Genomic DNA, 16,702 nt, shown 5'->3' on the forward strand with positions numbered 1-16,702 from the left:
AAGGTGGAGCTAATTTGAATTTCTTTATATACTGCTGAGTAGTTTATTCTATGTTATTATGCCATAAATCATTAATTGATCGTATTTTGTTTTACTAATCTGAATCTGAATTTTTCTGCAGCTAAAAAGATATTACCTCTCAAAAAGGATACTGTAACCCTATATACCCTAACCCAGGTTGGTTGATTTCACAGAGGGCAGACTCTGTGAAAATGTGTCCCACTTTATCTGAACACATGCTTCACAGTGGCTTCCAAACACCTCAAAGAGCGGTTTTATAATAGGAAGTGCTTCCCTGTCCTGCTTTGAAATAAACACTTGAGGGTGCAGTCCCCCCCATACTCCATGTTACTGTGTGAAGGTGAAACTGGGTCCCACACTTGATGTCAGGCAGAGTAGGTGAGCAGTTAATACCGCCTTGGTACGCAATTACACGTAACTATATTAGGCTGTGGCAGACACCCTGCGCCCAGTGATAAAATAGTTGCCAGTCTGATAATGTCAGAGGTGGCCTGGGTTTCTGCAGTACGTGGCGACTGTCGAGAAAGTTATATTTTACATATGTAGAATAGCATTTGCCCCCACACAGATGCAGGCTGGGGGCAAATAAAGATCTGAAGTCCCAATGAAATCAATTAGTGGCACATCGAGTACCAGGGCCAAAATACATTTCTGATCTTCTGCTAAATTATGAACCATCCAGGCCTCTCAGGTCTCCTGGGATCCTGCTTTCTGTTCCCAGAGGCAAAACTAAACATGGAGAAGCAGCATTAAGTTTTTATGCTCAATATATCTGGATCAAACTCCCAGAGAACTGAAGGTCCACTGCAACTGTTCTTTCACATCAAGGCTGAAGACGTTCCTATTTGCCACTGCACTGTAACTTTTATTCTATTTTTGCTTGTTTTTATTTTCTATTCTCTTGGCTTTTTAATAACTGTTTTTGAATTGTATTAAAATGTCATTTTCTAATATGTTTCTTTTGTCCTGCTGCTTTTAACATTTTATGTAAATAGCTTTGAATTTCCTTGTTGCTGGAATGTGCTTTATGGATAAGTTTGCCTAAGGAATTCTTGCCTAATCATTACATAATTAAAATATAGACTATACTAAAAAAAAAAAACTGATTGAAAGTAGCATATATCTTCATCATTTCTCCTAAGAGTGTACCCTCATACCTACATTATACTATAATAATTAAAGGGGTGAAGCATTTGATCAGTTAAATGAAGCTCATGACAAGTCTGCCACCGTCTGCAAAAACAAAAGTTGTTGTTTACGTCTCAGCTGCATTTTTATCTTTACTTTACTATCGATTTAAATTAAAATTTAAAGGGTTCTCTTTTTGTTTGTGTGTATATGCATGCGTGTGTAATGAACACACCAGAGACAGGGTCCGGTTTTAAAAACTCTCAGTAACTCTAATTCTGTATTAATGTACAACCGTTGAAAATTACAACATTTTTTTGTATTTTTTCCTTTTTCTTTTTTTTTGTTAAACGATCTATCAACAGCCATTTTCCAATGAAAAGTCAACAATGTGAGCAAGATGAAAAGAGCAAAATAAAGTGAGGGGATGAATGTAGAGAAGGGTGCACAGGATGGGGGAAGGAGACAAATGAACTGTTAATGTTTATTTTCTGCAGAGATGTGTGCATGGTATATGCATGCAAATGCATATGTCAATGTGGGTGCCGTTTGCATGAATGCATGAGATTACACTTAACTTCATCATCAGATCAGTGTAGATGCAAATGTTTGTTTTTTATGGAGGTCTGGCTCACACTGGTTTGGATCTACACTAGCTGAACACAATCAAGCAACAACATCAGTAAGACAATGTAAAGAGACAAGAATGGGACGAAGTAATTCAGTAGTTTTACTTCGACCATAAAGACTAGTAACTATTTGCTGGCAGTAGTAGCTGTAGCAGGTCAGGTACTAACAAACATACAAAGGGGGAAGGTGTGTTTATTGTGAAACACTGGCAACATAATCTAAAAAAAGTCGTCATTTAAACACATTCATCTTTTTCTTTAGTACTTTGTTTACATGAACATGCATCAAACGTAGGAAAATACTGTATTCTGTATATTCAAGGAGTATGTGGGACTGTGAGGTCACCATTTTTCCACAGTAAACACACCATGTATACGTTGATGGCAGAAATATATTTTTTAAAAGCACTACGACAATGAAAAGGTCTCAAGAATCTGCCGTTGAGAATTCTTCATTGGCCTGTGAAGTTGCACTCGTCCTTCCTGGCTGATAATAAAGTTTGTTCAAATCAAAGCCAGGGCAGTAGAAGGATCACACCCCACCAACTGACAGCTTTTTCAATTTAACCTTCCACAACTACCTAATCATTGTTGTTCTAATCAATTTCTTATTCATTTATGTCATTTAAGCTTTTGCAGTTTAGGAGGGGTAACTGAAATTTTAATGTGATTTGTGTTAGAAAAGCAACTTTGCATGCATTCAGGCCAATACAGTAAGTGCTTCAACTACCAGCAAGTGCCCCCTCATCATTACGGTCTATGTGAAACCACCAAATACAGATCCACAATCATCAGTCTCCTGAAAGAAATGTATTCCACCTCCCCTAGCTTCCTTGTCTTCTTAACAAAAGCTTCTTCATCAACTTACATTTCTCTCCAATGATTATTCCAGCATCACAGGAATAATGTTGGAGAATAACAGCTTATTTTTTTCTTTTTCTTTTTTTAAAACAGGCAAAATGTTGCTTTTAGCTGCTCAAGTCTGTGTCTAAATGCTTAATGTGGAATAAAAGCATACCCACTGTTTTCAGACACATGACAAGACCTCAAAAATGTGACCTTCATGATCAGATCTGAAAGCTGCAACAAGTGTAACCATGGTGAATATGATGCTCTGTAGCCAAAACATGTAAATAAGGTAAGCATGAGAAGAGAAAGGGGAGATACAATCGTGACCCTGCAGCATTATGGGAGTGAGGGGAGCGAAAGACAAAGAAAGAATCAAATGAGTGAGTGCAGAGAAGCAGAAGGAGGGGTCAGTATGACTGCACCGAGGGATGGTCATAGAAGGAAGCAAAGATAGGAAGCAAGGAAGCAAAGGTAGGAAGCAAGGAGGCAAAGAAGAAGTTAGGAGGGAGATGCTGGTGCTTTGCAGTCGCGGTGGAGCTTCAGGTATCATGGAAATCCTTCAGCAGCGTGCGTCGCCTCTGCTCAGCAATGTGCATCTGATTCTCCAGATCCTGAAAAAAAATAAAAACATAGTTATTATTGTTAAAGACACTTTCAAAGTCCATTGTGATCCCTCGGCTATGCTCCTTTTCTCAATTCTTTATAAAGAAGTAAACTAAAGATTCTACAGCCACGTAGACAGCGGTGAATGAGACCATTTTTCGTGAGTGTGCGAGTTAAAATGTCCCCATGCACAGCACGTGATGCGCTTTACATAGAGCTGATCCTTTTCAAAAGCAAAATGAGAAGAGAGACCAGAAGGCTGGAGACGCAATAAGAGGTTCCGACTCAAACGTCACCGATGATGAAAGTGCAGGCAGGGTATGCTAATTAAGACAACTATTCGTCAGCATGCAAGGTCATCGATTGTACAAAAAAAAAGGGTGCGACCAAATCATGTACTGGTGCGACCAACGAATGTTTAGTTGGTATAATATTTAGCATGTTCACCATTTTAATTTAGAGGGTTAGTTTGCAAACATTAAACACACAAAGTGCAGCTAAGGATGATGGGAACGCCATTAGCAGGAATTTAGTCATAAACCAAAGTATTGTACAAATTAAGTGTTAGACCTGATGACGAACACTCAGGGGATCACCAGGTGTTAAGTTATTACAAATCATAAGAGAGACATGAATGTCTGTATCAAATATTATGACAGTCCATTCAGTAGCTCTTACCCCTCTGTCACTGGCGCTGAGCTCCCCCTCGCCTCCCACTGGCCTCTCGTAGCTGTCGGCCCGCTCCACCTTCCATGACAGGTTTTCTATTTCTGCTTCCAGCTGGGCCTGCTGGTACTCAAACTGCAGAGAAGGACAGTTGACACCCTTAATATAGTCACTTAATTGTTTTACAATTGTTCTACAATAATAGAGGTTTGTTTCTCACCAGTTTCTTGCGAGAGCCAGACTCCATATAATAGGCGTAAGGGTACGTATACTGCAGTGTGTAGCGACACTGCAAACAACAAGACAAGAAAAATTTCACTCAAAGTCACTGTCAAAATAAAGAAAGGCACCTTGCTAATTTAACTGGTACAGATATACTAGAAAATAAATGATTAAACTATTAGTGGAATAAATGTCCTATTTTAAGCCATGAAACGTGCAAATCTTCACTTTTGAAATCATTGAATCAGGAAAAGAGAAAGTGAGTCAGGTGACTTGTCTTTTTTCCCCAGAACATTCCACTACATGAAAGAGGTGTGACAAGGTTGAGAGACAAAAGTTTTAATTCCAGTGATCTAAATTCAGTGTGCTGATGAATGAGTAACACTCTGAAATGATATACCGATACAGCTTTGTCACTCTGTGTTGGCGTTTTTAAAAGAAATTCAAACAAACCTGCCTAATTTATTTAAATAGTGACTCAGATATTCTTTGTGTTCCTATATTTGTCCTTTTCCTCCTCTCTTTTAGCATTAACTAACTAACTAACTCTGCACCGAGAACACACACAGTACAAGTTCAGGTTGTGGATACCTTAGCCAGGAGCTTTGCAGCGTTATGCAGGTACTGCCAGTCGATCCAGGTTCCCAGGTTGTTCATCACTCTCTCCTGGATCTTCTCCTGGATCCTCTGGTACGTCTGAGCCTCCAACTGCAGAGACTTGTTGTGATTCTCCCACTGGTGGGGTAAAGATTAAAATAAATAAAAAGAATGAAATGCAGAACAATGATTTCTCCTGTAGATCTAGAGCTATGCTGGGTTGAAACTAGTCTGTGTGAATAAAATGTTCCACGCTTCTGTGTGCTGTGATATTTTGATCCTGCGAATGGCTTTGGACACAAATGGCCTTAAAAACTTTTATACACGAGTGCAGGATGAAATCTGTCATGCATTAATCTCCCTCAAATCCGAAAAATTAAATAATCTTTCATCTGTTCCTAGTTCATGTAAAGCAGGGTTTTGAGGCTTTGAATCCGACCCGTCTGCACCAGTCTCAGCGTTTTGGTAGAAACTAATAAATATAAAGAATGTAAAAAAGCATTTGAAAGACCACAGGGATGTTTTTTTACCCTTTACTTGTATCCAGGAAGTCTTTTTGCTCTCAATAAATGTGTATTAATTAGTTTTGAGCAAAATATAAACAGGGATCCAAAAAAACTCACTCTCTCAAAGTAGAAGAGGTATTTCTTGAGGGCCTCTCTGGCCTGAGCCTGTTGGCTCTGGTTGACTATATCAGGGTTTTCTTTGTAGCGGCTGCACTCGTAGTATTCACTGCCATGAGTCTTCCAGTCGCCAAGACACATCCAGCAGAAGTCTTTCAGGAGACACAAAACACATTAATGGACTGTATGTACAGGAAGTAATATTTATGTATCATATAACAGGGTGAGCTCAGCTCTTTATCTACAATCAGTCTAAACTGGCTGATATCAGCTGTGGTTTGTATGGAATATATTTTCCATTTCTCCAGATGACTAACCACCGTTTAATTTAACCATATTCTTGGTTGATGTTAGTTTAAGTGTGAGTACAACAGCGAGGACCTGCTTCAGTGGATCATCAAACTACTTACCGTGTTTGCACTTGGAGCATTGCTGAAATAAACAAAAGACACAGGAGGATGTCAAATTAATTAAGCAGAAACTTGACAAAACAACCATGAATAGTCATATTTTGAATGAATCTGAGCAAATTGGCCGCTGAAGGTTTTCATACAAAACTATTTAGTGCTCGATTTAACTGCTTTATCATTCCGTTTCTAAGCTGTGTGGATGACAAAGAGGCACATCCCAGGTAACATATCTAACCAGGAGTGAGCTAAACAAGTGTCGATCTTTTAAAGTTAAGGACTTCATCTCTCAGAATCTGAATATATGTTTTAGCACTTCCTGTGTTTTAGGAAAGGGCGATTTTCATCTCTGACTCACCATGTGATTGCACCCTCCGTTCTTCTCAATGCAGATATTGCACTTAGGACACTAGAGGAGAGACACGTACAAATATGATCAAATTAGGGTAAGAGACAGGTAACAGTACTGTACTACAGATAATAAGTATTATGTTTTTTATGTACACTTATAGATCCATCATACATCTTTAGTGTGTGCACTGATATAGTTAGCCGTCTCCGAGTCATCTGCACATTTGGTCAGCCATTTCCGGATTGTTGCGCAGTCTGTGGGTGCGTGGTACATCTGACGGCATTTAAAACTGACAAAGAGAAAATACAGAAAATTCTGAACTGATTTCGAAGTCATATAATATGCAAGTATGTGTATTATGTAATATGCATATTTCTATCTGATTTTGGATACATATTATTCTCTGTAAAATATTACTACTACCGTACAACATTTGTGTATATCTGCATGGTTTTTTTTGTATTCCTCTTTTCTACAATTTCTTGCGTATTTATATTTAGTGTTACGTTTGTTAAGTTTCTCTTTTAACAGAATGTTGTGTTATTGAGGATGGGACGGACGGAGTTTGTGGATGTTTTTTCAGTTTATTAAAAATGAACAAAAATCCAATCATCATAATATGAAGAGAAAGAAGTTATTAATGGTTAAACTACACAGGTCACATACACATTTTAAACAAATAAGGGAACTTGGAACGCTTCTCTCACACAATCCGCTGTGTGTCGTATGTCATCTGTCAAATGGACTTTTTTCCCTTCAACTCCTATTCATTAGTTTTTATATTAAGCATGGATGGGATTTTCCGCTTACTTGAACTTTGTCCAAGAATGTGACTTATTCTTGGACTGGATAAAAACGTTACAGAACATTAAAAAGAAAGAAACGGCAAAGAAAAGGTAACTGCTTTATGATAACAAATAAACATAAATATTCATAGTCAGTGAGATAAATGAACACAACCAAAGCCAGCAAGCACACACATCTGACCATAGCCAAGCAATAGTCAGAGGTATTATTATTTAAATCAACGTGTTCTTTTTGTGTGCGTCCTACCAGAAGACTTCACTGCAGCGGCTACACTGCACCCTGCGCGCCCGGGGCTCCTGCACCTTGATGACAATGGGGCAGTCTGCACCTGGACACAACTGCAACTGGAAGTGACTCTGCGGGACAGAGAGAGACGGAGCTTAAAGTAACATGTAAAAAATAAACAGATGCATCATGATAAAGACAGATGTCAATCCCTGGATAAAACTTGCATTGGATGAACTTTAGCAGTGCGGTGGGTTTTTAAAATGGGTCAATTCACCCAAAAAAAGTAGCTTAGTCTTGACATCGTGTCCTGTTGATTATCCAGAGTGCAAGGGTCATGGCTTCTGGAAAGTGGTGCAAGTGTAATTTTTCCAATATGTTTAGCACGGCAAACTATTTCCAGTCACCTCAATTGTAGGCAGAAATCTCAGACAGTTCTCTAAAAACCTCGGTAAATAAAACTGAAAATGTCTCTTTGAAATTTGGGTGAACGATCCTTTAAGAAAACACGAATGTCTAGTTTGAGACGGCATAATTTGTACAAATATATTGAGATGGAAACACAGCCAAGTGAGACAGAGAGTGAAAGGAGTAATAAAACAGCGAGAGAGATGATTCAGATTTAACGCCTTGTGAAGGAGAATCAATGTTCGCTGAAAAACACCACAAGAAAGGAAAAGAAACCACACAAGGGCTTAGATTTCCTCTCCTTCTCACTCCCTCTCCACATGCCTGGCATCTCATTTGCTGTAAATGCTGACCTAGACGCAGCATCTGAGCAAACAAATTCCACACACACCTCGACGTAGTCTCTGAAGAGGTAGCGTCTGTATTTGTCCTTCAGCTCCTCTCCTGGCAGCAGCGGCAGGACAAAGTCTTCTGGCATCTGCAGGGAACAGTCCTGAGCCATACACGGGATACCTGAAACACACACACACACACACATTAATTTTTAAAGAGTCCTGAATCACTGACTAGGGATAGTGAAAGGCAACATGTACACACACTGGCTACAAGGGCTGCAACTATAGTTTGTTTTTCTTTACTAATGCACCATTAGTAAATGGCACCAATCCTTTTAACTTGGTCTGTGACTGAGAAAGTTCCAACAGTTGTGTATGGCTTAAGCCGGCTGGTTTCTAGTGTTACAGTGACCCAGAAACTGGATCAGGGTCATCTGTCATCATAAACGTGTCCTTCGTACAGCTGATAGAGAAACAGTTATCAGGCTCAGAAGGATTCCGTTACATGGACCGACTTTAACAGACAGACTCTTAGAAAGTAGCACAAGGACACACAATGAGTCACTGCATACAAATATACTCATACACACACACACACAAAAGCACTTCTGCTCACACAGTGGTTGCATTAGACTTCTCGTCATCTGCCATTTTTTACAGATGTCAGTGTTTCCCCTACCATTGTCTTGGCAGGGCGCAGCGCCCCGCCAACGGAGCCCAGCGCCCTGCTTGAAATTCAAGGTGTTTTTTTCTCTCGAATTAAAAAACAATATATATATTTTTTAATTCACAACTCACTTTTCACACACACACACACACACACACACACACACACACACACACACACACACACACACACACACACACACACACTCTTTTATTAAATAAACGAAAGGCTTATGCTATTGATCTAATTTATGTGCACGTTTCAGTTTGTACCGTCTACTTTGCGCATTCACATTCTCTCCATTTTGCAAAGGGCGGGGCTTGGCAGCTGACACACACATGCGCACACAAAGGAAGGAGAGGAGAACTAAATAGAAACCGCGCCACGCACGCGCACGCAATCCCCCCCCCCCCGTCGCAGGGTGAGCGCCCCTCCAAAGCAGTAAACCTAGGGGAAACACTGAGACTGCATACCAGACTGCCAACCCTGCTGGTCCTGCAGTAAAGCATAGGCTAAAATAAACTCCCAAAAGCATCAGACGCTGAAGCTGTGTTGAAATCCTGAGCGGAAAAAACACACCAACACATATATACAAGGACAGGCACTTGGGAGCTCACGTCAAACAAAGTGTGACTCACCCACTCTAATATCAGCTTTGATGACTACACAGACGCACACAAACACACTCTGCTCACCCACTCCCAGGCCATCTTTGACCAGGACAGTGCAGTGCTGCTCCCAGCATCCTTTGCAGAAGGAGTGCTGGCATGGCAGTGCCAGCAGGGAGTCTCTCCGTACGACCTGTAGACATACACCACACTGGAGGGACTGAGGGGCCTAAAACACACAAACACAGAAGTCATGAACACACCGTCAAACACAAACTGACCTGGAGAGCTACATACAAAACTTTAATATGAATTAAAAAAAGAAATCAACCAGATTTGTGTGCTAAAAACAGGTCTGGTCTGAACTGGCCTGTTAGCATAAGTAGTAAAAGTAGAATGTTGCACATGTTGTTACAGATTTAAAATTAAATTAACTGATTGCTTAGTATATGAAACTTAATAATGAATAATAATAAAATAATGCCATCTCATGTTGACAGTGATGTGACGGCTTTATTAAATTCTAATGTTGAGAAACTGAGAACAGCAACCGATCCTCTCCTTTGAGAAGCAGAAAACATTTGGGAAATCATCATTATAAATGACTTAAATGGTTAATCAATGACCCAAATGGCCATGTATTCTTTCGTCAATCAACTAATCAATCAACTGATTGTTTTCACGCCTAGGGGATTATCTGCTGCATTTTTGCAACAAGATGCCAATTTGTCATTAAAATAACTTTGCTGTGAACGTGGTTACAGCAGCGAATCAGTGGCTACAAGAACAGCTAAATATTAATTCCACATTCAAACTACTAATTTACCACAGTGAACAATGTCGTCAAGGATTTTATTTCTTTATTATGGCTTTTAAACAATGTTTGCTAATGCATGTGTACGGCCTGAAAGTAGTGTTCACACAAAGGAATGCCGGTTTTATAGTAATTCTTAGCTCAGTCACAAGATATGAATGATCTACAAAATCTGAATCAAAAGGTATGAACAAAGCATGTGAACAATATTTTGGCTCATTCATGGCATGTGGCGTATCACTCACAGTGACTGATCTGCAGGTGCTGCTGGGCTGGACCAGAGCGTCTGACAACAGCAGAGACGAGTTGGACTTATATCTGGAGAACATGGACAGAAAGGATGAGAGACAGAATATAAAACTGCAGTGCAAAAAGAATGAGTCAAAGAAAATGAGACAAATCATAGAGAGAAAGACAATAAGGTAAAGAGAGTGAGGAGGACGTAAAGGAGAAAAGTAAGAGACACAGGAGAATTGTGAGAATAAAAATAATGGAAAAAAAGGGGAGAAAGGAGGCTGAATTAAATAAATCAATAAGGGGTAATGAAAAAGATTGCAAGAATGAGTAGGGAAGCAGCAGAAGAGACATACCTTTCCAGTATTTGTGAAACCTGCCAGTGCAAATGCACCAGGATCAGTTTAGCTACCGCTGGTAAAACCTGAGAGAAAGAGACAGAACAGAGACGGATCACTGAACCGTTGCTTCAGTGACACATGAGTGACTTGGCTGTCGTGAAAGTCAGCCTCCTATCCCCAGTTTCACTGTAATGGACAAAGAGCAGACTACTTCTTTTAGGAGAAAAAAAAGACAGTGACAGTTAGAAGACATTTTGACGTGTCAAAATGTCTTCTGTGAAAAGCGCCTACTGTGAAGCATCAAAAGCAACAATCAACATGATAACCTCCTGATCCTGCTCCCTGTTAGTGCACCTCCTTCAGTAAACTAAGACTGAGATTACAGTCCGCCTGTTGTCAGAGTACTCACTGAAACAGCTTCAGGCTAATCATTTTTAATAGAAACATAACCTCAACCAACTAAGTGCTGCCATGCACAAAATAGTTTGATGAATCCAAGAAACTTCACCGTTATCGTAAAAAGCATTCTTTCTGTATTTGGAGAGAGAAGTGTTATTATTATTTGTTTCTTATTTCCACTTTGCATAATTTTTGGAACCAATGGCTAACCAACTCAGGTAGTGATTATCGGGACTCGCTATACATCTATAAGTTGTCTTCAGATACTCACTTTGAAAGCTGGGCCATGCTTCTATTTGAAACTCAATTTACAGTAGACCCGAAACAACCCACACACACAAACACCAACCGAAAGACACTTAACTAGATATTTGGTTAACACTACTGCTTTCAAAAAAGACCCATACATTTTGGACTACTTCCAGACTAAAGTGACTAAACCTAAAACACATTTTTTTCCACTTGTTTTGTCCCCCCAGTCGTGCTTAAGTGGAAATACACTAGAATCAATAAATCTGAAAGATGTCATTCTACTGGTGACAAACAGTAAGCTTTCCCACAACAATAGTGTTTTCCCTCAAACACCATTTATTCAAATTACTTTACAAGCATGAAAGAGTGATTTGATTAACAGTCTTAGTGCAGGAATTAACATTTTATTACCATTAATGAGCTTTAATAAAAACTGATATTTAATGGAATCCTCTTAAGACAGAAGCACATAAATATGAGAACAACTAAAATGTGTGTTCAGCTTAACACTGTATGCCTAAGCATAGACCGTAGAAGCCTGGTATAACTTGCAGACACCAATCAGACAAACCAGTCTTGGCCATTTTATTAATAAAAATTTAACGTGGTTCTTACAACTGTTTTGTGCAGTACACAACCAAAGGCCTTAATTTTCTTTGAACTGCTTTACTCATGGTCCTAAAATGTACAAGTGTAAGGACAAACACTGAAAGCAATGTCAGCCTGTAAGGCAATGAACAAAATGTGACATTGAACCTTACCAATTTATACAACTTTAAAGAAACATTTTATCAGCACCTTTTTCTTGCTAAGTGCTAATTTTCAATCCTGCAAATAGTACGATGAGAAGATTTTATTTTATTGTCAGGGTTATAAGAGTGAAGCATCACACAACCCAGCTACAGACACAAGCTTACCTTCAGTGCAGCAGCCACAGTGTTAACCTCCTCTATCAGCACCCTCTGACTCTCTTTGTAGGTCAGACAGGTGAACAGATACTCCTCTGGATCAAAGGAGTCAGCGCCCTGTTGCTCCACATCATTGGCCACGCCATCATAGTAGCCTGCAATGTCGCCCTGATCGTCCTCTTCTCCTCCATCGTCCTCATCGTCCTCTTCTTCAGAGTTCACACCGAAGTCTTCCTCATTGCTGTCCGACGCCTGGCTGTTCATGTCCACAGACATTCAATCGATTGAATCAACCACGCGACCAGGTAGACGGCCCGCCTACCCGTCAGATCCAAGTGGTCCGATTGGCTGATATTTCTCGTTTGAAGCTCCACCTCCCTGTTTCTCCCTGCGTCCCCTTCAACCTGCCTGTGTCAATGTTCTGAGACACACTGCCTTCCTGAGGCGCGTAGAGAGCGCGCGCTCAGCAGCAGCGGAAGAAGCAGAAGAAGTCACACTCCCCGTCACTCATTTGAAAAGCTGGTACAGGGTGATCTGAGGAGAAAAAAGATTGAAGAGGAGAGGAGAAGATTTATGATAAATAAGTGAACAAGAAATGGAGGAAGTGAAAGTAATAATATATAATATTTTTATTTATTTATCAGAATCAGCTTTATTGACATAGAAGGAATTTGATTACGGTTTTAAGTTGCTCTCAATGCACCAACACTGTTACAAGAACAATTTACAGTAAGATAAAAATAGACATACGTAATGAACCAAGTTGGAATGTACCGTTAACGATGAATTACCTCCTGAATTCAGTTTATTTAGTAAGTGTGGCCTGTTAATTGTCTTTGCATGCTAGAAGACAAGCTAGACATGACCTAAAGACCTTAGACCTTATCCAGTCTCAGCCCCACGGACTGAGGTCTGCCAGCATGTACAGGCGATCAGCTCTTAGCTGAACCTACCTTACTGACAATTTGACTTGCTGCTCTTTTATGCTATAAACCACAGTTGTCAAACTCAAGACCCAATGATATCCAGCCCGCGAGAAAATATCATATATTTCTATCATAAGTGGCCCGCCGGTTTTGGTAATTAAATCAATGCATGGCACAACCACAGGAAAAGACATATTTGAGGAAGCATCTAAATGTGTGAATGAAATTAAACTGCCCCGGGACAAACAGAAGCCTGCGATGCATAGAGAAAAGAGCGGATTAGTGGGCAGGATGCAGGAGCAGATACAGCGGAGAACTGTGCAGGTGATCTGAGGGTGCATCACTGCATTATACACCAGGAAGCGCTGTGTTGTAAAGCTCTGGAAATGGAACATGTAATAAGCACCGTAACACAGACTATTTAAGAGCCAAAGACTTAAATCACCGCCAATTTAAATCTTTTCTTTAGGAGATACATTCTGAACATGGCGACGTGCCCTAACACTCAGAGGTGCGATGGCTAAGTTGAGTGAAAGTGCTGAATGGATTTTTAGAGTCGCGTGAGGAAATCTGCCCGTTTTTGGAAGCAAAGGGAAACACACAACATATCTCTGGGATGAAAAGTGGAGATGTGAGCTTGCCTTTATGTGCGACATGACAAAGCATCTCACTGCGCTAAACCTCTAGCTCTAGTGCCGTGTGATCACGGACATGTATGATGCAGTGAGAGCGTTCCAAGCCAAGCTGCGCCTGTGGGAAACTCAGATGGAGCAAGGAAACTTTGGTCACTATGTCTTTCCAAACACTGACAAACCATGTCTCCACCGCTGTGTTCCCGACTGAGTGCACTTGGCACGGAGTTCAGTGGGAGATTTGCCGACTTTGCAGCTCAGAAATTAAAATTGAACTGCTCAGCAATCCGTTTGCAGTTGACGTGGAAACAGCACCTGTGAACATCCGAATGGAGCCGATTGACCTCCAGTGTAACGACACACACAAGGCAAAGTATGACTGTGGGCGCTGCACAGTTTCCAAGCTTCATCCCCGCAAGGATGCCTCAACCTTTAATGCTGCTCAGATGCTTTGCATGTTTAGAAGCACACCTTCACTCACTGAGGGTTTCCACAGAACCTAACCCCAAAAATTAAACTGGCAGCTAAAAGTCTATCCTGTTCAATAAATGTGGACCCTGTTTGGCCCTTGACGTAGTCCCAGTTTTTAATTTTGGCCCTATCTGTGATTGAGTTTGACACCCCTGCTATAAACAATTAAAAGCCTCCTTCTTCCTCCCTTCCACACAATCAGCTTTTTTCTCAGGTCTTGTTTCCTACTTCTCCTACCCATGTCTGCCTCTAGTTTGGGATTGAACTTCAAAAGACAGGATTTTAAAATCAGCTCTTGCTCATACTGTATATCTTTTATTTTTCATCCTACCACACTGTAGATCTGATCAACACGTGTGGGACACAAGGCATGGGTTAATGCCTAAAACACTGTTCAGAGGATTAGCAGAAGATGCTTTAGCCTTGCAGATGACAGAAACAGCCAAACCGTGTATGTACTGTAGTTAACTTTGTGAAAAATTGGGAAAGTAAGATTGGACACATAACAGGACAAGAAAGCCTGTCTCAAATGGAAATAAATCCAAGACAACTACAAGCATACAACTGCAGAGCAGTAATGCATGACTGGATAGATAATATAAATTATGGCATATGGTAGGCAAACACAGCTCTACAAATGTAATACTTTTTGGAATCTCTCTTTTTTTTTTTTTTTATTATAGATCCTCAAATGTGAGGCATGATCCAAATTGTTTATACAGATTTCCCCTATGACGACTTCCGAAATTCTTACATACATAAAGCAGTTTGTGTGATATTGCCTTGTTTTGTACATTACCCAGCACATTCACAGAGCAATTCAATTCCTTTGTATGTAAAACTGTATTGTGGGAAGTCAGTTCATTAGCATTGCTGCGCAGCACGAGTGTCATGCCAAAGTGTACGTCCTTGTCAGAATGGAGTTTCCTTTCCACAGTTTTATCGGTGTCCTTTTGTTTTGTTTGAATGTGGTCGGGGAGCTTGTGCTTTCTCCTTTCCCGAACGTATCCTCGTAACATGCGTTTATTTATTTATTATTTAAACGGGAAGTAAACTCTGAAGATGATACATATTTTGACACAACAGAGGCCCTAAATTGGCTTAATTCGACATGGGATTTGTATCCACTATGTCTATGAAGAGACACCGACTCAAAGCAGTTTGCTGACAATAGGGATAAAATGTGACGTTGCAAATATCCACCTGGTAAAAAAAAAAAACTAAGGCTAGCCGGGAAAGCCTGCCAGCCGGCCCGGGCCCCGGTGCCAGACGGGTGCTCGGTGCTCGCATTCCACCCGGTCGAGGCTAAAAATAGGCAGCCAACTGGGTGACACACATCTTGCTAGGCTAATGTATCACAGCGACTCAGCACAGGTTTTGATAACACGTCTTGGGGGATGGGAAGTAAGAGGTCCGGGAAGAAAAGCAATGCAAAAAATGACTTGGTTGTTGCTGGACATCGGCATTTTGATCAGACTTCGTCGCAGAAATGTAAAACGGGCAATATAGTCAAATCCACAAAACGGCTGGCAAATTTACCGTTAGCCGGATTAGCTTCCTGGCTAGCGTGCTGGCAGTTTATTTAGCAGCGACGTAACGGCACGCCAAACCCACGAGTTTGACAAGTCAAATTGTTGCGTACTTTCAGAGTACACTAGCAAAAGCTTTTTGAAAAAAGTTAATTTTACAACATAAAAACTAGCCCGGTTAGCTACCCCCTTTTCGTTGTCTCCCACTGTGCCGCCGCCTCTCACCCACTCTACTCCGGGGATTGAGATGTAAACAAGGCCCTCTGGAGCTCGAGAGTAAACAGACACATTCATACAACTGCTGCATTAATTTCCACTGGTTAAAGTCGGCGGTATTTACCTCCCAGAGAAGCGTCTGCTCTGCTTTAGTTGACAATCAGGACTGGTTTTTGTGTGGGGAAATTCACAGAGCGATTTACACTCCGACCGCTTGGCTGGTAGCCGGAAAATCAACTGTACAGAGGTACTTATTTATGACGTCACTTCCTCTCTCATCTCGGACATGCAGCAGATTGATGCATCAATGCTGTGCATTAATAATTCAGCAGTTTTACAAGAATGGACCAACATCATTTAACTTCTTACAAACAGACATCCATACATTACACAAGTTTTCATTTAATATGAATTCTACCTTAAAACAACCAGGACTTATCTTTAGTTTTTTTTTGCAGGACATCAGTTTTTTTAATGGCTTTATGATCATTGTGATTTCCCAGTGTATTGTAAGTGTACCCACATCTACATGATACAATACGTAAGGCAAAATGTTTGCAAACTCTCTCTTTTCTACAAGGCCGTTTCCCCATGCTTCACACATTGTAATCATTGTGTGAATAAAAAAAAGAAGTCACATTTATCTTGAAATTAAATGAAACATGCATTTTAATACCCTTGTAGGCTGTGTTTTTAAGGTTTTAAGCTCTTTTTAAAGCATATGTAACATTCAGCTTAATCAACAGGTCTCTGGTTTCTTAATGTTTTTACTGTGGACTTTATGGTGTCCTCATGCCTGGAGCACAGGACCAAACAAATGTCCCTGTGTGTGA

At 40.4% G+C, this 16,702-nt stretch overlaps 1 protein-coding gene across 1 annotated transcript; it reads right to left on the bottom strand.

Annotated features, from left to right (window-relative positions):
* Window positions 1–1,395: 1,395 nt before the first annotated feature.
* On the bottom strand, window positions 1,396–16,141 carry arih2 (ariadne homolog 2 (Drosophila)). Its single transcript, XM_029434969.1, has 15 exons — window positions 15,994–16,141; window positions 12,105–12,629; window positions 10,552–10,619; window positions 10,207–10,279; window positions 9,235–9,376; window positions 7,929–8,050; window positions 7,151–7,260; window positions 6,269–6,386; window positions 6,104–6,154; window positions 5,749–5,770; window positions 5,339–5,490; window positions 4,710–4,853; window positions 4,117–4,185; window positions 3,909–4,031; window positions 1,396–3,238 (listed from the first exon to the last, which is right to left on the bottom strand). The coding sequence occupies exons 2-15, from the start codon at window positions 12,369–12,371 to the stop codon at window positions 3,167–3,169; spliced, it is 1,533 nt and encodes a 510-aa protein (XP_029290829.1). The 5' UTR covers window positions 12,372–12,629; window positions 15,994–16,141; the 3' UTR covers window positions 1,396–3,166.
* Window positions 16,142–16,702: the final 561 nt, after the last annotated feature.

This window comes from Cottoperca gobio, chromosome 7, assembly GCF_900634415.1.
Source record: "Cottoperca gobio chromosome 7, fCotGob3.1, whole genome shotgun sequence".
In the NCBI taxonomy this organism is placed as follows: domain Eukaryota; kingdom Metazoa; phylum Chordata; class Actinopteri; order Perciformes; family Bovichtidae; genus Cottoperca; species Cottoperca gobio.